This window comes from Hyperolius riggenbachi, chromosome 7 (genome assembly GCF_040937935.1).
Source record: "Hyperolius riggenbachi isolate aHypRig1 chromosome 7, aHypRig1.pri, whole genome shotgun sequence".
In the NCBI taxonomy this organism is placed as follows: domain Eukaryota; kingdom Metazoa; phylum Chordata; class Amphibia; order Anura; family Hyperoliidae; genus Hyperolius; species Hyperolius riggenbachi.
Window position 1 is genome coordinate 251,401,063 of NC_090652.1, and position 22,159 is coordinate 251,423,221.

At 44.3% G+C, this 22,159-nt stretch overlaps 1 protein-coding gene across 4 annotated transcripts in view; it reads right to left on the reverse strand.

Annotated features, from left to right (window-relative positions):
- The window catches only part of LOC137524955 (dynein axonemal heavy chain 11-like), a 378,600-nt gene that overhangs the window by 316,873 nt on the left and 39,568 nt on the right, over positions 1-22,159 (reverse strand). For 2 of the 4 annotated variants that reach the window (XM_068245507.1, XM_068245505.1), the window contains exons 11-13: positions 16,860-16,937; positions 9,296-9,428; positions 9,092-9,219 (exon numbers count right to left, since the gene is read on the reverse strand). In XM_068245507.1, the coding sequence (XP_068101608.1) occupies positions 9,092-9,219; positions 9,296-9,428; positions 16,860-16,937 (339 nt within the window). Of the gene's footprint in view, positions 1-9,091; positions 9,220-9,295; positions 9,429-9,571; positions 9,649-9,718; positions 9,800-16,859; positions 16,938-22,159 lie in introns of those variants that run through there. The other 2 variants (XM_068245508.1, XM_068245509.1) reach the window with 2 other exon arrangements.

Consider the following 22,159-nt stretch of genomic DNA (forward strand, 5'->3'; position numbering starts at 1 on the left):
GCACAGGTCTGCCCCTCTCCAATCATAGATGCTATCACACTCCTTAACCTGTTTGCGACCAATTTCGCCACTATCTTGTAGTCCACATTTAACAGCGAAATCGGCCTCCAATTTTTTATCAGTTTTTTGTCTCCTTTCTTATAAATCAGGGTGATGACTCCCTCCCGCATTGATGGGGACAACCGTCCAGAAGAAAAAACCTCCTGGACCACCTCCACCACTTCCCCACCAATGATAGGCCAGGCCCACCTAAAAAACTCCACTGGGAGCCCATCCTTGCCTGGAGTCTTGCCTGTTTGCATGGCACCCACTGCCGCCCATACCTCCTCCGTGGCCACCGACTCTTTCAACTGCTGCACCTCCAACGGATCCAAACACTCCTCCAACACCTCTTCACAATACTCTTCCATCTCCACATCCGACACAACATTTCCTCCTCCATACAAATCCACATAAAACTTCTGCACCTCTTCCACCACCTCAGAACCAACCACTTCTTTCTCATCCACCACCACTGACTCTAACACTTCCCTACTGGACACCACCTTCTTAAAGAAGAAACGGGAGCAAGACTCCCCCTCTTCCAAATCTCTCACTTTCGCCTGATACACAATCCTCTTCCCACGTTCCATCAACATTCTCTTCATTCGCTGTCTTGCCTCCTCCAACTCTTCCTCCACCTCATACCCCCATACCTTCATCTTCACCAGATACTGCAATCTCACTTTCCACCTTTCTTCCTCCTCTCTCTGCAAACACCTCTTCTCATACGCCAGATTCCTGAAAAAGCCAGAAATCCTCCTCTTCACCCAATCCCACCATTCCAACAAATCCACAAAACCTCTCTTCCTGCGCACCCATCCTGCATATTCCACCCTAAATCTTTCAAGTACATCCACATCCTCCAACAACTCCACATTCAACTTCCAGACTCCCTTCCCAAACACCACTCTCTCAGACGCTTCCAAGGAACAAAGAATGGCTCTGTGATCAGAAAAAGTGACCTGGTGATAAGAGACAGCAGAAACCAACACATACCTAGAAAGTAAAAAGTAATCTATGCGTGACTTAACCGTGCCCGTATCTGAAAAGTAAGTATATTCCCTGTCCCTACTGCCTGCCGCCAAAGCTGCATCCTGCAGTCCAAAATCTGTCACAATCTGGTTGAGGATCCTACTGGTGGAGTCCAGCTTGGTCTCTCCTGACCCCACTCGATCCCCAACCGATCTTATACAGTTCAGATCGCCGGCCACAATGGTCTTAATGCGGCCTGGCAGATTGAACTTGAGCACCTCCAAAAACTCCGCCCTCTCTTTCTTGTCTGCAGGAGCGTAACAGTTAAAAAGACGGTACTGGGAACCAAAGAAATCAAAATTCACAACCATCATCCTTCCCGGAATGATGACAGCATGTGACAAAACCTTTATGCCTGGGTTATTAAACAGCACGCCAATGCCCTCATTCCTACTCTGGCAGGCAGGGGACCAGATGGCATTGCCCCCTGCCCATTCCCCAGAGCCTGGTACCGTCTTCAATATACACTCCTGCAGACAAAAAATATCCGCCCTAAAATTTGCGAGGTCCTGCAGGACTGCAGCCCGGCGGTATGAGGAGCCGATCCCCCTCACATTTACAGACAGCAGGGACAGGACCATCACCAAAAGACACCACGTGTTATGCACCCTACACTCAGCCATCATCACTTCTTGGATGCCCTGGGACTCTTCCTTAAGCCCACTGTAGCGGGCTCCTGCTTTCCTTTTCTATTTCTCTTCCTTTTTTGTTTCTTTGACTCCGCCATATTCCAGTCCTCTGGACCAGAATCTCCAGCAGCACTCGGCCCAGGCACCTCTGGGTTAATCCTCCTAGCTGGTTTGGTGTTTTTCCAGCTAGGGGGTACAGGAGACTGCGTCATATCAACTTTTAACTCTCCCTCAGAAATGTCACTGACAATACGCATTTTTGACACATGGGTGTCATCACTCTCTGATTCCGTCACAGGCTCTTTTCTTTCCTGATAAGGTGGTGGATAATCGCTGTCACTCTCTTCTATCACCACCTCTTTCTCCCCTTCCACTTTCCCAGGGTCAGTTATGTCCATCTCACTCTCCTCCTCCTCATTTGCATAACCTCCTCCCACCTCCTCTGACATCATGCTGGCCGATTTCCCTCCTTTATTTGAATTTAGGGAGCCGTTTTTTTTTGGAGGGAAAAGAGGGAGTCCCCTGCTGGGATCTCCCCACAGCAGTGTCAGCCTTTATCTTTTTCCCTGCGCTTTTCACAGGGCTGGAATGTGCTGGCAGAGTCTTCTGCGAGAGAGCAGAAGAAGGGGTGGAGTCAGGATTGTGCAGGGGATCAGCTGACTGTACAGCTGTTTCCCCACCTGCATTCCTCTCGTTCTCGTCGGCTGAGCCGGCTCCAGGGACTGTGGCACTACTGCTCCCAGCGGACCTGCGGCTACTAGCGTCCATGGCAGGCCGCTGGGAGTCTGTGCAGACATCAGGCACCTCTGCCTGGCTGATGAGAAGCACGGGGGAGGCTTCGGTACTGGTGGCAGGGGTCAGGGAAGCCTCAGCATGCTCTCCAGGCTCACGCTGCGGGTCCCGCTCAGCAACAGCTGAGCTGGTGACGTCACTGGCATCGGGGGAATCCCGCTCTGCTTGAGAGCCGGGCACATCTTCGGGGAGCTGCTCTGGGGGGGTTTCCTCCACAAAATCTCTCTGCACAGCCCCAGCCTGACTCTCCACAGCGGGGGGACTCGGGGCAACCTCAGTCACAGCACATAAATCAGCTTCTCCAGTCCTACTCGCTGCAGACACGGCAGCCGCAGCCTTCTTGCAGGCAGGACCGGCAACATTCTGCACATCACAGGGAAACTCTGCAGACAGAGGCACGGCGTCCTCTTCACCCCCACTCCCCACAGCATCATCATTTTCATTCACATCCTCGGCAAGTTTCCTTTTTTTAACTCGCTGCGGCTTTTGCACCTCCTCTGCCTGCAGCATCTGGGAATCAGTCACATCATCCACAGGGGGGACAGGGGGGGTCTCTGCAGCGGTTGGGCCCGAATGACACACACTGGTGCCCTCTCCAGCTGCATCAGCAAAGGGAGGCTCAGTAACAGCCTCAGGGTCCCGGGGCTCCACATGGGGAGCCAGTGACCTCCTCCTTCCCCTGCTGTATGAACCAGCTGCAGCAGCATACGTGTAAATCCTTGTTTTGCCACGCTTTTCACAATCTTTGGCCAAGTGGCCACTTATCCCACAGAGGTCACAAACTTTCACCTTCTTACAGCTGGAGCCAGGGTGCACTGGCTCCTTGCAATGTCTGCACCGCTCCTCAGAAACACAACTTCCGGCTCCATGCCCGAACATATAGCACCTCCGGCAGTAGAGAGGCTGCCCAGGATACGTGACATAACCTCTCTCCCCAGCAATAGAGAAAACAGGGGGCGGGTGAACTACATCATGCCAGCAACCCTCCTGTCTCTTGAACTTCACAAAAAACTTCATTTTGCTTCTGTAAACACCAATATGGTTATATATTTTTTCAGCATAACTTACATCCTCAAAATATCTGAGCATAAACAGCCTGACCACATCTGGCTCCACGAATGGATTGTACATATGTACATAAATCTGTCTCGCCTTTTCGTTAAATAATGGCGTGACCGACTCCAACCAATTAACATAATCTTCCCTGCTCTCTCTATAATCTGCCAGCACTTTTAGCGCATCTTCCTCATTATGCATAGTAACATCATAGGCCCCTTGTCCTGGAAAATCTTGTATTGCGAACATCTTGCTCTTATTCAGCTTCAACCCCTCCACCAGTACCTTATCGATGAACGCCTTTGGTCCATGCTTCCTCCAATCCGTCTTTACTACAAAGCGAACTGAGTTCCGAAGTTTTGGCATGCCTCCTCCACCTCCTCCACTCGACGCAGCTGCCATCCTCCCCTCGTTTATCCAGGGCCCCCACAAGGAGGACCCTTAGAATACCTCTCGTACCAAGACCAAGTATACTGTTTCGGATTGTTTGATCCTCATCAGTGCATGGCATGGATTAATTTGGCTCTATGGAGTAGGGCTTGTAAATTCGAGAGGTACAGACTAACCAGCAAGCTCATGGTGACCCAGAACTCATTGGGGTGTGTAAGGGACTACAATGGTCCTAAAAGCCCCCTTACTAAGATGTTAAGAAAAACAAAAGTTTGCTTTCCTAAAACAGAAAGAATTTGCGATAATTCAGGTTGGAGTGAGCTCGAGATGTCTCCCAGGCACCACTGCTGAATATATGCAAATTAACCATTGTACCCTTAGAAGCTAAACACACCTCCAGAACCGCTGGAATGTTTTGTTTTTCTTAACATCTTAGTAAGGGGGCTTTTAGGACCATTGTAGTCCCTTACACACCCCAATGAGTTCTGGGTCACCATGAGCTTGCTGGTTAGTCTGTACCTCTCGGATTTACAAGCCCTACTCCATAGAGCCAAATTAATCCATGCCATGCACTGATGAGGATCAAACAATCCGAAACAGTCTGTATGCATGTTGGATTATTATGGCTCTGTACATATTAACAAGCTGACACATCATTGCATTCCAGCGGTTCTGGAGGTGTGTTTAGCTTCTAAGGGTACAATGGTTAATTTGCATATATTCAGCAGTGGTGCCTGGGAGACATCTCGAGCTCACTCCAACCTGAATTATCGCAAATTCTTTCTTTTTTAGGAAAGCAAACTTTTGTTTTTCTTAACATCTTAGTAAGGGGGCTTTTAGGACCATTGTAGTCCCTTACACACCCCAATGAGTTCTGGGTCACCATGAGCTGGCTGGTTAGTCTGTACCTCTCGGATTTACAAGCCCTACTCCATAGAGCCAAATTAATCCATGCCATGCACTGATGAGGATCAAACAATCCGAAACAGTCTGTATGCATGTTGGATTATTATGGCTCTGTACATATTAACAAGCTGACACATCATTGCATTCCAGCGGTTCTGGAGGTGTGTTTAGCTTCTAAGGGTACAATGGTTAATTTGCATATATTCAGCAGTGGTGCCTGGGAGACATCTCGAGCTCACTCCAACCTGAATTATCGCAAATTCTTTCTGTTTTAGGAAAGCAAACTTTTGTTTTTCTTAACATCTTAGTAAGGGGGCTTTTAGGACCATTGTAGTCCCTTACACACCCCAATGAGTTCTGGGTCACCATGAGCTTGCTGGTTAGTCTGTACATTTAACAGATGTTATGTCTTAAATTCTTACAAAGCTAGTTGTTACTATACTTTACAAATCAGAAAAGGAAGAGATAAAGCTTCATTCCCACCACTTGGATCTCAGGTAAGTATTCATCTAATCATTAATAACAGCATAAACAACATAGCTAATGAAGATCTTGTATCATCACAGAAATATCAAGGTGAGGGATCACAGTTTCGAAAGCATTAACCCAAATACTCCATACCTTTTCGAACACTCCAAACTGTGATCTGGATTGGTATGTTAGTTTGTATAAGGGCAATACATTATTTACTGTTTCCTTCCATTGTTTTAGCGAGGGTACCGAATTTTGCTTCCATTTGGAAGTAAGAGATTTCCTAGCATAGAACAGTAGTATGCGTATTAAAGTTTTCTTGTGTGTTCCGCATCCTATGTCCCCTAATATGCCTAGCATGCATGCTTGAAAGGACATTACAACAGGGAGTTTAAGTTTGTCTGATAGGAAGTGTATTACTGTCCTCCAGTAAGTTTGGACCTGGGGACAGTACCACACACAGTGTAGAAAATCAGCACTTATCGCCTTACATTTAAAACATAAGTCCGTAGCCCCTCTTCCCATCCTAGCCAATCGGATTGGTGTTATATAAGCCTGGTGTTGCCACTTAAGCTGAATTACTTTATCCCTTGAGGTTATTACAGTTTTAAAGTATGTGTCCTGAAATTCCAACCACTCCGAGTCAGTGATATTCGCCCCCCCACTCTCCCATTTGTATTTATAATTATTACGGATATTGTTCTGTTTAGCAAGGAGTACAAAGTTATAGTATCTTGATATTTGTTTGTTAGTATCCTTTTGTAGAAGCAGTGATTCTAGTGGCATTGGAGCCATTATAACTCCTTGTAAGCCAAGTTGGGATTTAAGAGCATGCCTAATTTGAAAGTAACGGAAGAGCGAGTGGGGTGGCAAACCAAACTCCTGCCTCAGAGTGGCAAAGTCCTTAAAGGAACCTTCACAATATAACTGGTTGATGTACTTAATACCTACTTTGCACCAAAAATGAATATCCGGAATTCTTTTAAGTTCTGGAAGTTGCTCGTTATGCCACAAGGGCAGGTTAGGAGATATAGTGCTGGGAGAGGGGTCGCATATCTTTTGTGCCTTTTTAAATACCCTAATAGTGTGTTGGATCAAACATGAGCCTTCATCTCCCATGGGGACTTTACCTCTATATATAATAGAGCATAAAGCTTCATAAGAAGTGGCAATGTCCGCTTCTGTATTCATGTCTGAGTGTGTTCTTGTGGAACTCAACCAGTGCTGTATAGGCACCAGTTGAGATGCGAGGTAGTAAGCTTGGTAATCCGGTAGGGCAAATCCGCCTTCAGTTATTGGTAGTTGAAGCGTTCGTAACGCTATTTTTGGTGTACTACCTGCCCACAGAAAACTGGTCATAATAGAGTCTATTTTTTTTAAATATTTTCTGTGGGAGCCAACATGGAGACATCTGCAGCACGTACAGTAGTTTAGGGGCTATAATCATCTTTATGGAACATACCCTGCCATATAGATTCAGTGGCAGATTAGACCAACGCTTCAGTTGAGCCTCTATGGCTGTAATAACTGGTTGAATATTATTGGTCTTACACAGATCAATCTTTATTAAACACTTCCCCTTTTAGACAAAAACGCCTTGCTACAAAAACGGACCAAAAAACGCATTGCAACGCGTAAAAAACGCGTACATCCGCATGAGGTTTTTTACATGCGTTTCTGTACTAAATCCATGCGTTCTGCAAACGCAGCCAGTATGAACAGGCCCTTACAGGCTACAGTTAGAAGACTCATGACCAATTTGGGTTTGGACTATACAAGGGTGATGTGGGCAGTAGTGTAGGGCTAGGCCGCAGGATTATAGTGGGGATGGAAGACCCATTTATAATGCCATTCCTAGATGATGAAGAGTAGCCTTTTGTTCCATTAAAGACTACCTAAAGTATAAAAAGACAGAACCTGACATAACAGGAGCTGTCTTAATGCAGCAACACTGGGGCGGGAGGGGGTATGAGGTCTAAATACTTACCTGATCTGATGTAAACTAATCTGACATAAGCTCTTCAGATGCATTTGCCTGCATTGCCTTGCCCCGTCCCCAGCATGGAAGCCACCAATCACACTGCGGCTGCAGTGCGGCCTGCCGCGTTCCTTCAGTTTGAAGTGGTCATAGCAAGTGTTGATTGGATTTCCCTTCAAGAGCGCGGGTGACTGCAGTATAGAGGTGCTCGCGTCTGTGGAATACTGTTATTAAAGGTACTTTTGTATTGACCTGAAGAAGAAGGCATGCACCCGTGAAACGCGTTGTCTTATGTTCATGAATAAAACGTATACTTACCTTTGTGGTTTGTCCTTAAAGGGGAACTTCAGCCTAAACAACCATACTGTCATTAAGTTACATTAGTTATGTTAATTAAAATAGATAGGTAATATAATCTCTTACCCATCCTGTTTCAAAAGAACAGGCAAATGTTTGTGATTTCATGGGGCAGCCATCTTTTTCATGGGGGCAGCCATCTTTTTGGTTGAAAGGAGGTGACAGGAAGCATGAGACACAGTTCCAACTGTCCTGTGTCCTGATCACCCCTCCCAGCTGCGCGCACTAGGTTTCAAATCTCAAATTCAATATTTGAAAAAGAAAATTGCACCAAAACAGCAGAAGGAGAACAACAACATCAGAAATCCCATCATGCTTTGCACAGCATCAGGGGAAAAATGCCCGGGCAGTTTTCGTTTGAGCAGGTAAAAATGAGGTGTGGGGAAGAAAAACAAAGTTCAGATGCTGTGAAACTGTTAAAGAAACACCAAGCCTTTTCAGAGCTGCTGAGTAGATTTTTAGTCTGTAGGTTCATGTTAAGGTGGTGAGATCTATATACTCCTAGATATGCACAGTTGTAATATGCACAGTTGTAGTTGTACTTCTGTTGTACTTCTGTTCAGTTGTACTTCTGTTCATTTGCTTTTTTATTGTTAATTTATTAACTTGTCTGTATGTGAAAACATACTTTCTCTGCAGCATTGTTTCCTGTTTGCCTTAAACATTTGCACAGTTGGTATTAAAAGGGAATAAAAATGGCAGCCTCCCTATTAAAGACAAACTACAGTGAAAATACTGTCATGAATACATTTGCTTATTTTTGCAATATTCATTCATAACATATTTAGTCAGTGTTTACATTCTGAAATTTATCACAAGTGGTGAAATTTTTAGTGCTGTCAGACGATCTTAGCTGAATATTCGTTACTGAGAGTCCTATGCGCAGAGGGAGATACTGCTTGCTTGGCAGTTGGAAACAGATGTTATTTCCTACAATGCAATGAGGTTCACAGACAGCATGGCCCTGACATCACACGGTGGGAGGGGTTTCACCACCATATCAGACATACAGGTGTCCCTGAATGTTTATTCGAGGAAAGACAAAGATTCCTTGTGGGAAAATGAGTATCAGCTACTGATTGGGATGACGTTTAATCCTGGGTTATATTCCTTTCACAGTTTCACATTTCTCTAGGTGCAGCACAGAATACAAATAATACAGAAGGGAATTAGAATGAAGTATTGTGCCAAACAGAGGTTTTAACAGGCAGACTAAAATGTTTGAAAGAAGACATGTAGGAAAGTGCAGTACTGCAGATGGTTCTACAGTATATCGATCATCTCATGGAGTAACTGTATCTTAACTCACATAGTCTGAGGAATTGTGAATGCTTTGGGACTACTGCTGTAATCAAATTGACATTATTTCAGGTAACTGGACAAAGTTGTTATTTTCTGCTGTTAGTATTATCAGTGTTATAATCAGAAACCCACCAACCTTGTTATCATCCATGACTGTGTTTAGCGATTCAATCCACATCGGATCAATATCCCCATCAAGGACAATCCACTTTGGGCCATCATGAGGAATAATAAACAGTTCCCTCATTGTAAAGGAAAACAAGCCTGGAAATATAAATTATTAATCGTCTGGTCAGTAATTTCAAGGTGAAGCAAACACACCAGACACACTCATAATTACCATCCTTCCATTCCCGGGTTGAAGGGTGAAGAAAGCCAAAGAGCTCATCGGTAGTCACAGCTTTTGGATTGATGTCATGCCAGATAGGTTTCAACTTCATATTGGAATACGTTCTATGCAAAGTCTTTAGGATCTGTGTTAAAGGGGAGCTTCATGTTATAATGGCATATGTTAGGGAGATCTGATTGGTACAAGTTAATGTTTGACTCCATGGTCAGAGGCGGATCTAGAGGGATGCACATGGGGCACTTGCTATAGGCGCCCCTTGTCACTCACCTGGGAGGGGGGCGCATGATCAGAAAAAAAAATTGCCCCCTAGGTCCACGTTCATAAACTTCATTAGCGCTGTAACTTTGAAATTTCCCCGTGACTGCCCGTCGCCCAGCCCACACAGTAGGAGAAGAGGACATGTGTCTGACTTACACCAGTGTTATAGCATCCCTTCTCCCCCTGGTCACCCCGGCAATGTTTGTGAGTTGTGACTCAGTGCTGCTCGTATGATCCCCCTCCTGATTGGCCACATGGAGCCGCTGGGGCTGATGGGGTGGGAGGGGATTGGAGAGGAAGAACATCGTGGCTGTATGCTGCAGAGCTGCTGTGACACACACAAACAGTGTGTGAGTATGAGGCCAATGCAGGCACGCAGAGGCAGTCACAGGGCTGCAATCACAAGGTAATTAAATGGTACATGGGGAAGATGCTTAGCACTGAGAGAGAGTGTGTGTAAGGTGTGTGTTTTACAATGTAGTATAATCTGTGTCCGAGTTTATGTTGTGTTTCTGGAGTGTAGGAGGCCTTGTGATGTCAGATTTTGTGTGTGTGTACAGTGTGTGTGTGTGTGTGTGTGTGTGTGTGTGTGTGTGTGTGTGTGTGTGTGTGTGTGTGTGTGTGTGTGTACAGTGTGTGTGCAGTGTGTGTGTACAGTGTGTGTGTGTGTGCAGTGTGTGTGCAGTGTGTGTGCAGTGTGTGTACAGTGTGTGTGCAGTGTGTGTACAGTGTGTGTACAGTGTGTGTGTGTGTACAGTGTGTGTACAGTGTGTGTGTGTGTTTGCAGTGCAGTGTACTCTCCTTGTGAGTTTCTGTTGTGGGGTAGTTTCTGGAGTGTAGGGTCTTTTGATGCCAGGTTGTGTGTGTTGTGTAGTGTGTCTTCAAGCCCTCTAAACCCCCTCCCCTCCCAATCCTTGTCGTGTGTGTATATAATAGATAGATAGATTGATAGAGATAAAAATCGATATAGATATATATTTTAACGGTGTTTTAATACACTGCAATAACCCCCCCCCCTCCCCCACCGCCCCTGCCTGCAGGGGCTAGAAAATATGAATGCTGCCTTGTGTGCAGTGCCCCTGCTCCCCTCCCCCCACCCGCATGTGTGCAGCTCCTGTCCCCACCACCTACATTGCTTGCAGAGTAGAGTGGCAGCTGAGTTTCATACGTTACCTCATTCGTGGCGGGGACAGGACCTCTTCACTTTCTCTTCAGTGTAACTGCGCTGTGTAGCCTAGCACTGTTGCGACTCTGGACACGGCACCTTGACTTGACTTGCATCCGGAGCCCCAAGGTGATAGGTTGCATGGCACTGCTACACTGATGTGGGAAGTAAAGAGGACTTGTCCCACTGCCAGAACGGGGCAAAGTATGAAGTTTCGCTGCCACGCTATTCCGGAAGCTCTAGGGGTAAGGTTGTGGCTATTCATGGGGCTCTGATGGGGGGGGGGGGGGGAGGGCAGGGGCGCAGTTTTTGTGTTTGCCATGGGCGCCATTTTACCTAGATACGCCTCTGTCCATGGTAGTGAAGTCTTTGTTAAAGCAAACCTGTACTGGCCAGAGAACTAAAATGTAGATAATTCTCATTAATGGCTATGAGAATATATCCAAAAAGCATTTGTTGAATATGTTCAGATGGTCCAACAGCATGGTCAAGGACAGAGCTGGGACAAGTTCCTCCAGCACCCAAGGCTGAGACACCAAAGTGCGCCCCACCATCCCTCCCACCCTAGCCATCACACACTGACTGCAATTAGACCAAGAGGCGCCCCAGGGCTCCCCCCCCCCCCCCCCAACACCTTCACCTCTAGTTATCTGGCTTGCAGTCACTACCATTTATCCCCTTTCTTATTTCTCCCTGCTTCAAACACATTAGGGGAATGATAGCTGAGTGTGTTATGTGCCCCCTCCTACACTGCACACTGAGGCTGGAGCCTCTCACGCCTCTGTCTCGGCCCGGCCCTGGTCAAGGACGACAAGGGAAGCCTTTGGACTGTCCAGAAGATTCACTCTACCTAGATAAGTATTTTCTTCTCGGCCAGTTCAGGTTCGTTTAAAGGACAATTGAAGTGAGAGGGATATGGAGGCTGCCATATTTATTTCCTTTTAAACAATACCAGTTGTCTGGCTGCCCTGCTGGTCTATTTGGCTGCAGTTGTGTCTGAATAAAGGGGCCCATACACTCAGCCGATTTTCGGCCAATCAATCGATCAATCGCAAATCGATTGACCGATCGATTTGCGGCCGATTTCAATCGATTTCAATCGATCTGACATGTTGGAAAATGTAGGCTTATCTCTTGAGATGGCTTATCATTTTGCATTGGACCTAATAGAAATCTGATGGCAACAAAATGCCATCAGATCGATTTTCAATAGATTTCATACTGAAATCAATTGGAAATCTGTTCCTAGTAAAAAATGTTCTTAAACACATCAGATAGATCAGAAAATCTACTGATGATCTATCTGCTGCTAATCTAACGAGTGTATGGCCACCTTAACACCAGAAACAAGCATGCAGCTATTCTTGTCAGATCTGACAATAATGTCAGAACCACCTGATCTGCTGCATGCTTGTTCAGGGTCTATGGCTAAAAGTATTAAAGGGAGAGGGTCAGCATGACTGACAGGAAGTGGTATTGCTTAATAGGAAAAAAATGTGGCAGCCTCCATATCCCTCTCGCTTCAGTTGTCCTTTAATCTCATTTCAGACACATGTGGCAAAGCTTCATACACACAAGAAAAGACAATTTAAGTTCTTCTTTTGATTGATGGATCTTGATCAAATTGTCAATATCTGATCGGACATGGTGAAAATTTTAGTCTATCAACATGCTATCAGAAATGTTTAGTCTATAAAATGATTCATTTTAAAATAAAGTAAAAAAAACAAGAAAACTTGAAGTGTGTTAAAACCTTAAAGAGACACTGAAGCGAACAAAAATATATGATATAATGAATTGGTTGTGTACTATAAATAATTACTAGAAGATTAACAGCAAGTAAAATATTCTGATATTTTTTATTTTCAGGTATGTAGTGTTTTTTCTAACATTGCATCATTCTATAATATGTGCAGATTACACAACACTCAGCATTCAAAATGATTCTTTCAGAGCAGTCTGTGAACTAATGACCTCTCCTCTGGCAGAGAAAAAGTAAATAGTTAAATAACAGTTGAGATAATAAAAGTCAGAAAACAGCCCTCTCCAGGACTTTGAAAGTCGTAGAGCTTAATGGCTTTTTTGTATAGAGATAACAACTGGAGTTTCTGAACTCTTCCTATACTGGAAACAATTAGACTGATGTATCTGATCTTAATGTTTTATTTCTTAGCTGTACTACACATACAAATCATAATATCATAATTTTTTTTGCGCTTCAGTGTCTCTTGAAAGGGGCACTACAGCGAAACACTGTAAAATTTAAAATATGTGCAAACATATACAAATAAGAAGTACATTTTTTCCAGAGTAAAATGAGCCATAAATTACTTTTGTCCTATAATGCTGTCACTTGCAGTAGGCAGTAGAAATATGACAGAAGTGATAGGTTTTGGACTAGTCCATCTCTTCATAGGGGATTCTTAGCAAGGATTTTATTCTTTATTCTTTATCAAGATATTCCCTAAAAAAAGGATTTAAACAATGATGCTGGCCAGCTTCCTTGCTCGCTACACAGTTTTTTGGCAGTTGGACAGAGCAACTGCCATTCACTGTGCTTTTGAAAATAAATATATCCCTTAGAATCCCCTATAAAGAGATGGACTAGTCCAAAACCTTTCACTTCTGTCAGATTTCTACTACCTACTGTATGTGACAGCAACATAGGAGAAAAGTAATTTATGGCTCATTTTACTCTGGAAAAAATGTACTACTACTTATTTGTATATGTTTGCACATATTTTACATTTTACAGTTTTTTGCTGTAGTGCCCCTTTAAGTTTTATCAACCCCTGCTATGTTTCAATATGACCCAGGTGACAGCTGCTATCTATCATCTGTAAGGATCCCTTCTGTAGCGTATTCTGTCCGTTGCAGTGGAGCTGCAAACGGACAGTTCTGGCTTATCTGCTTGCATTCGGTTGTGCATTTGCAATGGGTCTCATTGTCATTTGCAACACTCTGCAGTTATGGGCAGCTCAGGATGCTGTCATCATCCCACCAATTACTTGTTGCAGCTGAGCTGCGGCCAGATAGCCCTGGATTTCCTGCATGCATGTTGTTACATAATTCTGCATGTATTTCTAATGAGGGTCCTTTGCATTCACAGCCAGCTAGCAAATGGTAATCAAGCCAGCTCAAGATTGAGTGATTACCATTCAGCTGTGTGGAGATTTGCATACCTGCATACATTGGTTGATGCCAGCATAAAAGTCTGCCTCCCATTTCATACCCCGCCCGTCATAGTGGTCACTACACTGATCTACTGGGCACCTTGTTACTCTGTATAGTTCTGTTATTGTAGTTCTATGCAACCTTATTACTTGTGCTTTAGTTAGTTCTTGACAAATATATATGCAGACTTGCTAATATATATTTATCCATTAGTTGAGCCGTTTGATATTTTTCTTATTATTGTGTATTGCCTAGTTTCATGCTTGATGGACGTTCGCTGCATCTGCGGTAGGTCAGTAAGGTCCATTATCCAGATAGCTTGGATTCTGCCATCACCAGGTTGGTGACTGGTAGTATTCCTGCTACTCTAGTTTCTGGGAACTTAACTATAGGCTGCAGTTGCTATTAGTTACGTTCTATCCTGTAGTCTTGCCTGGGTGGATGCTTGCTGGTGACTCTTGTTAAGCTCAACACACACCATACAATCTTGGTTGTACAGATCTACCAAATCTATGTAGTATAAGGGCCAACACATTGAAAATACCTTGAAGGATTGATTGGATAAGCTCTTATACTACATGAAAGTGGTAAGATTGAACAATCAAGATTGTATGGTGTGTGTTGAGCCTTAGCCTGCTTGCTCTGCTTCTGTGGACATGACTGTGAGCTGCGGTTGCTACTAGTTACGCTCCAATCTATAGTCCTGTCTTGTACCTGTCTGAATGCTTGCTATCGCTAAGGCAGCACAGTGCGAACTAAGGCAGCGCAACATCGCACTGCGCTGCCATTGTGTTTTATTTGTAGCAAAGCCCGGAGCTGCAGTTGCTCTGGGCAGCCTGTGTAACCTCTTCCATTATCCAGCTCTTAGCCTTGTTGCGCTGGGTGGTCAGAAAGTATGACCCCCCAGCATTATATCATCACATAGTATTAGAAAATGTGGGAAAAAAATCCAGTTGTGTTGATATACTGGAATGTCTGGAGATGCCTTAGTAAATCAGACTGATAAAATATTTCTGTAATAAAGACTATATGCCCCCTAAACACCTCCTACATGCAATTCATATTTTTATTATTATTATTTTAAGTTTCCATTTATGTCAATCGCTTCTTCTACCAAATCAGTAACTATACAACGTAATCCCCCATGAGTTTCATATAAGGAACCTGTAGATCCTTTTACTAGATAAAAAAAATCCTACCAGATGTAGCTGAACTGATGGAGCACCTGAAAAGATATGGTAATTGATTGGCACCGCAAACAAACTGCATAGAGTGTGTGCAAAGACAATTTAAGGAGTGCCATTCCCCAAACTGTGTATTATTGTCCTTACTGCAAGTGAGCTTGTCTTATCACATTTGCCATGTTGGGAAAACAGCTGACTGCAGAAATTAATGAGATATATAGCGGTAATATTGTAATAACATTACATTTTGTAAAATCATTAAATAAAAAAAATGACTTGTGCAGCACTGACATGTTAGAATAACTTTTTTAGCAGTAGTTTAGCATCCTGTAAAACCTCTGTGTTGTTTTCCTATACTTCCTCTTCAAAGACAACACCATCACTGAAAAAGTCTAAAGACATATCAACAAAAGTTGTTTAGGTGGTACCTTTAATAACTAACTGTACACGATTTATTTGCAAGCTTGCAAAACATTACGTTTTTTCTTCTTCAGGCACGGTTCTGATCCAGTTCTGTATTATGCCTGAAGAAGAAACTTAACCACTTCACCACTGAGGGGTTTTACCCCCTGAGCACCAGAGCAATTTTCACCTTTCAGCGCTCCTTCCATTCATTCGTCTATAACTTTATCATTACTTATCGCAATGAAATGAACTATATCTTGTTTTTTCCGCCACCAATTAGGCTTTCTTTAGGTGGGACATTATGCCAAGAATTATTTTTTTCTAAATGTGTTTTAATGGGAAAATAGGAAAAATGTGGGGAAAAAAATAATTATTTTTCAGTTTTCGGCCATTATAGTTTTTAAATAATGCATGCTACTGTAATTAAAACCCATGAAACGTATTTGCCCTTTTGTCCCGGTTATAAAACCATTTAAATTATGTCCCTATCACAATGTTTGGCGCCAATATTTTATTTGGAAATAAAGGTGCATTTTTTTCATTTTTGCGTCCATCCCTAATTACAAGCTCATAGTTTATAAAGTAACAGTGTTATACCCTCTTGACATAAATATTTAAAAAGTTCAGTCCCTAAGGTAACTATTTATGTATTTTTTTTAATTGTAAATTTTTTAATTTTTTTTTAATTTCAAAAAAAAAAAAAAATGGGGAGTGTGGGAGGTAATGAGTTAATTTTATGTGTAAAAGTCATTTATTTGTATGTGAAAAATGTGTAGGGTGTAGTTTACTATTTGGCCACAAGATGGCCACAGTAACTTTTTGTTTTAATGCGACCTCCAAGCTTCCTTCCGGAAGCTTGGAGGAAGTATAAGGAGGCTGGACACGTGAGTTTTTTCTCACAATGATCGCGCTGCCCATAGGAGAGCAGCTGATCATTGCGGGGCTTAGATCAACGAACGGGAATGGATTTTCCCGTTCATTGATCTCTGGGCGAGCGGGCGGAGGCGTGTTAACTAGCGGCGGGCGGCGTGTTTACGAGCGGGAGCGCGGGCAGCGTCGGGAACGCGGAAAGTACGTGTTTCTCCGTCCCTGGTTGTTAAAGGATGGAAAAAGGGGCAGGGAAATATGTACGCGCGGGGGTAAAGTGGTTAAAGTTTTGAAAGCTTGCAAAGAAACCTTGTAAATCTTGTAGAGTTAGTCAATAAACGTACTACCTAAACAACTTTTGTTGTTATGTCTTCAGATTCTCTCTATGACTAACACTGGACCACACGCAACTGAAAAAAATCTACAATTCTTCCTAATTAATAAAAATTAGTCACTGGTAAAACAACATGTGACTTTCTGTTGCACGTCATTTCCCACTTACCGTGCTTTTGCCTGTTCCAGCATTTCCGACCACAAACACGGAATGTCGTACCGCTAGCAGCTCCTCCAATTGCGTGATCTGGAGGGAAGCATCGGAATATTAGCTACAGATAATCTACATGGTCATTTCCAAAGCTTTCCCACATATGGCAGAAATAGAGACCTCCGTTGTAGACTTTCCATGAAATGGGATCCTGACGCACTAATGTCCAGTATGGCTGCTGTAATCAGTGAGTGAATTTCCTTTCTGAATGCTTGATTTACACATGATCTCACATGCAGGACACCACTCAATAAAGGCCGGTAAAATTGACATGCCCCAATGGGCACGTTACTTAGTTTACATAACCCGCATTATACACAAAACATGTGCATTGCTTGTATTACTCTAGTCATGCGGTTCTCCCTCAACTCCAGTTACAAGTAACTTATATTTGCCAGCAGTAGAAGAAAAGCACCTTACCATGCCCACTGCTGGTGGGCACAGGAGCTCAAAGGACACCCAGTTGCCTGATAGGGTGAGTACATTCTGATCCACTGCAAGTCAACTTGGTGCTGGCGCTTAATTCAGTTATGTGATCTCCTTTGTGTCTTTCTCGTCATTTGGCTAACCATAATGTATCTGATATTTTCCTCTGGAAAGTGTAATGGTAAAGGGCTCTGCCTTTGACACAGGAGACCATGGTTTGAATCTCGGCTCTGCCTGTTCAGTAGCACCTATTCAGTAGGAGACCTTAGGCAAGTCTCCCTAACACTGCTACTGCCTATAGAGCGCATTCTAGTGACTGCAGCTCTGGCGCTTTGAGTCTGCCAGGTGAAAAGCGTAATATAAATGTTATTTGTCTGTCTGTTATCCTAACCTCACCCCTTAAAGCGGATCTGAGATGAAAAACTAACTATAACAAGTAACTTGTCTATATATTTTATCTAAAGTTTAGATAATTTACACAGCAAATCTAGCTGCAAACAGCTTTAATAGAATATGATTATATCTTCCTGTGATACAGTGACAGTAGCCATGTTGTTTGTGAGCATTACACAGAGGCAGGCTTATCTGTATCTGGAGCAAAAAAACCTAATCCCCCCCTCCTCCTCCCTCCTCCCCTCTGCCTCTGAAATCTCTGGCTAGTAATACCTCCCCTTCCTCCTGCCCAGACTGAGCTCCCATGAGCCCTTGCTACTGTCTGAAAGTGCCTTGGCTCTCTGAAAACCTGTGGCCGAGGCTTGTTTAGTTTATAGGGAATTCGAGTATTAAAACAAAAACAAAAAAGTATTTGGCTTGAGGAATGCCCTATAAACAATAGGAAAGGAACACAATTATACAATGTGTAAAAGTTCATCTCAGATCCACTTTAAAATTATCTTCTTTATAACACTAGCCCAAAACCCACTCAATGTTATCCTAAACAAGACAAGACACAGGACATTTATATTGCGCTTTTCTTCTGGTGGACACAAAGCGCCAGAGCTGCAGCCACAAGGGCCCATTCTATAGGCAGTAGCAGTGTTAGGGAGTCTTGCCCAAGGTCTCCTCACTGAATAGGTGCTGGCATACTGAACAGGAAGAGCCAAGATTTGAACACTGGTCTCCTGTGTCAGAGGCAGAGCCAGGGCCGGATTTACCATAAAGCGCTGTAGGCACGTGCCTACAGGCGCCTCATGGTGGAGAGGTGTCTCCCTCCCTCATTTCCTATTCAGAGTCTTGATCAGAGTGTAAATGAGTTGCTACTCACCCGGCTTCCACTAATGAAATCTCCCTTTAGTCAGTGGCACCTCTAGCTACTTAATACTGAGGTTCCTTTGGCTGGAGAAGTGAAACCTTGGCCAGCCAGCTTGTGGTGCGGTTCGGTGGGGATTTGTAGGATCATGGGGGGCAAAGTCTAAGGTGCCAGGACATCTGTGCCTATAGACTCCTGTGAGGTAAATCTAGGCCTGGGCAGAGCCCTTGACCAGCACACTATCCAGTCACTACCAGGTGGCATTCCCAGTTGTTTGCCTTAATAATATCCTATATCTGACATGAACTACTAATGTATCTTTTTGCCCCTGCATGTAGTTTTCACTTGACCAGTTTGACTATTGTTGTTCTTCTGCCCCTATTTATGACTCAGCTTCCCTGGCTATCCATGATCTTATGTTCCTGTTGTGGCCTGCCTGACCATTCTTTCCTGTATTGAGGTCAAGGAGATAAAGGAAAAAACATTTTCACATTACAATGTTATAACATGCGCATGAACTTCAATTTTTAATAGCTACAGTGTATTGAAAAGTTACAGAGTATAACATAGCAGTCATGAGGGTGCACCTTACAAAATCACTTACAACAGTAGTACAGTAGAGTCTCGGTTATCCGGCACTGACAGGGAACGGCGGCTGATGCTGGATAAGGCCCCGTTCACACTTGCGGTTCTCTGCTAAACGTACGGTTCTGATCCGGATCCGATCCGGATCCGGTCAGTTTGCATCAGGTGTTCATCAGGATGCGATCCGGATCCGTTTGGCAAAAGATAGTAAAAAAAGGAATAAAAATGTTGGGGTCTGGGAGGTCAGCAGAAGGTGGACCTGTGGAATCAGGCCCTCCGCTGTTTAGCACTCACCTCCACCTCCGACATACTGCCAACATCTCCAGCACGTTTAAAATCACTGCTGCTCCACTCCAAAATGCTTGCCCATGTGTCCCCATCCAAAATCGCCGCTTCAATACGCATAGGAAGTGGGGTAGAACATCCGGATTTTTAGCCAGTGTGTTGTGCGCTCTCCGGTTCTCATTGGTTTGTATTGGCCGGATGGTGCAGTCCGGCTCCGCTCCGGATACGGCTGCCGGAGGAGCCGGACCAAAAAATAGCGCATGTTGGGTCTTATGCCGGAGTCCGGATCCGGTCCGGACGAAACGGACGCATGTGAACGGACGCATAGGCTTTCATTGCTATGCCGTGCGTCCGTTCCGTCCGTTCTGCATGCGGTCCGGCTCCGGCACGGCGATTCCTGACGGCGACCGCTAATGTGAACCGGGCCTTAGTGTATTTTCTGGTTGCTTGAGATTTAAGGTAAAAATCGGCCTAGCTAATACAGTACTATAACCCACTCTATATACATACTATGCACTGTTACAATGTTAAATACAATGTTAAAATAAAGTGACAGAAAGTGTATTTATCTTGGGGGAGGCACGGAACCCAGTCTGTAAGCACAGCCGAGCCCACAAACAGCCTAATGCCTAGTGCCTAGTACACGCCATACAATTTTCTGTAAGATTTTTCTGTAGATTTTCTGTTAGATTTTCTGTAATTAGATTATTTTCTGTAAAGTACTGGTAGAGAGTGACTGGTCATTACCTCTGGTGCATTGTCTTCTGCTTATCTCCTGCTGAGTAGAACAATGCCTAATTGCCAGGCAGATAGATGGTTAGATAATTTCCAACATGTTGGAAATTATCTATCTGGCAGGTAAATCTTACAGAAAATTGTATGGTGTGTACTAGGCATAAAAATGTGGCCTTCACCACTGTGAGTACTGCCGGCGATTTGTGCTGTTGGTTGACACCGCTGGTTAGTGAAGTTCCAGATAACCGGGACTCTACTGTAATACAAAATACAGGCAAACTGCAATACAGCAGCTCTGACGCAGTGATACAGAGCACTGACAAGGTTCTCAGTACAAAGATGCACAGGGAAAGTATTGCATTAACTCAAGGAGCAGAAGAGGCTACAGCTTGGGGCCTAGTGGGTGTCAGGCGGCCCACCTGCCACCTGTCTTCTCTCCAGTTATCAAAAGGGCCACAAGGGAGAGCAAAATCTACTTCCTTGCCAAGGGCTCCATTACACCTTAATCCATTTCTGATCTACCCACTGCCAAAATCTGCTAGTCTCATTTTGCTGCTTGCTGACTTTACCTGAGTGCCATCAAACCTTACCTTAGTCTGAATCATTGTTTGAGCCTGATTGCCACCAGCCCTGACCTTAGCCTTGTCATTGTTTATTCTCCTGCCATATTCTATTGTTGCCTACATGAGAATCAAATTCTGACCTCTGGGCAATCGTTCAGCAGAGTCACATGTTTAGCTCAGTTGACTGAGGGGTGGTCCTGGGACCATGACCCGGTAGTTCTCAGTAACAGGAAATCTGGTAGCCACTAGGTTTACTGGTCTGTTATCCCTTGTGGGGTGGTCTGGTGAGGAATGGGGGGCCTCCCTATTCTCCTCACCTTTGGGTGTGACTGCATAATCTGCTGTTGGCTAGCATTACAGAAACCTGCCACATGCAATGCAGGGCCGGATTTGTACTCTTTACCGCCCAAGGCCACTGTCACCAGCTGCCCCCCTTCAGTATAGGTAGTGAGATGACCCCCTCCTCCCTTCCCTCTAGTATAGGTAGCCTGATGACCCCCCCCCCCCCCCAGTATAGGTAGCTAGATGACTCCTCAACCTTTCCCTCCAGTATAGGTAGATAGATGACTCCCTTAATCCCTCCTTTTCCCACCCCTCACTTTCAGTATAGGTAGCCAGCTTGCCTTCACGCTGCAGCAGCCATCTGTGTCACTCAGTTCTCCAGTGCAGAAGCTTCCTCTTCCTTTCTGTCTCCAAAGCTGCCCAAGTCCATAACCGCCGGCCACAATGCAAACGTGCACAGAGAGCAAGGTGGCTGCTGCACACACAGCTACAGCAGAGTACCGCAGTCAGGCGCTCGCCTGATCTCCCTGCATTCCAGCATTTGCAAGTTTGCAAATGCTGCACTAGTTTAGCTTGCTGCTTTGGTGCCCTTCCTCCTGAGGTGCCCTAGGCCATGGCCTAAATCCGGCCTTGGTGCCATGCCATCATCACATCTGCAGACTGGGACATACCAAAAGAAGAGGGGACTCCCTTGCAAAAATGTGATTTGGGAAGGCGGCTGAGAGTGCAGTAATGTTACAATAGCAACCTTACTATTTAAACAGACAGGAGAGTTACCCTTAGCGTTTCCTTTAAATTGTGTCTGCACATTTCAGGTCTCCTTTAAGCCATTGTGTTGCTGTTTCTTCTTCACCAAGAAACGGAAATTTTCCAATATATCCTTCCTAGTATTATTACAGCACACTGTACTCACTTTAATTAGCACTGAACACCTAACATACATCACAGCTTGAAAATGAAAGCACTTTCTTTCTTAACCAACCTTTTCTTTTTCTCAGCCACCCCCTTACGTGCGGTAGATGAAAAAGAATATCTGAAGCGGAAAAGCCACCCCAAATTGCTATAACGAAAGTGTAATAAAGCAACAATAGATGTCATGATTCTAATTAGTCATTATTTATACCATCAACTAC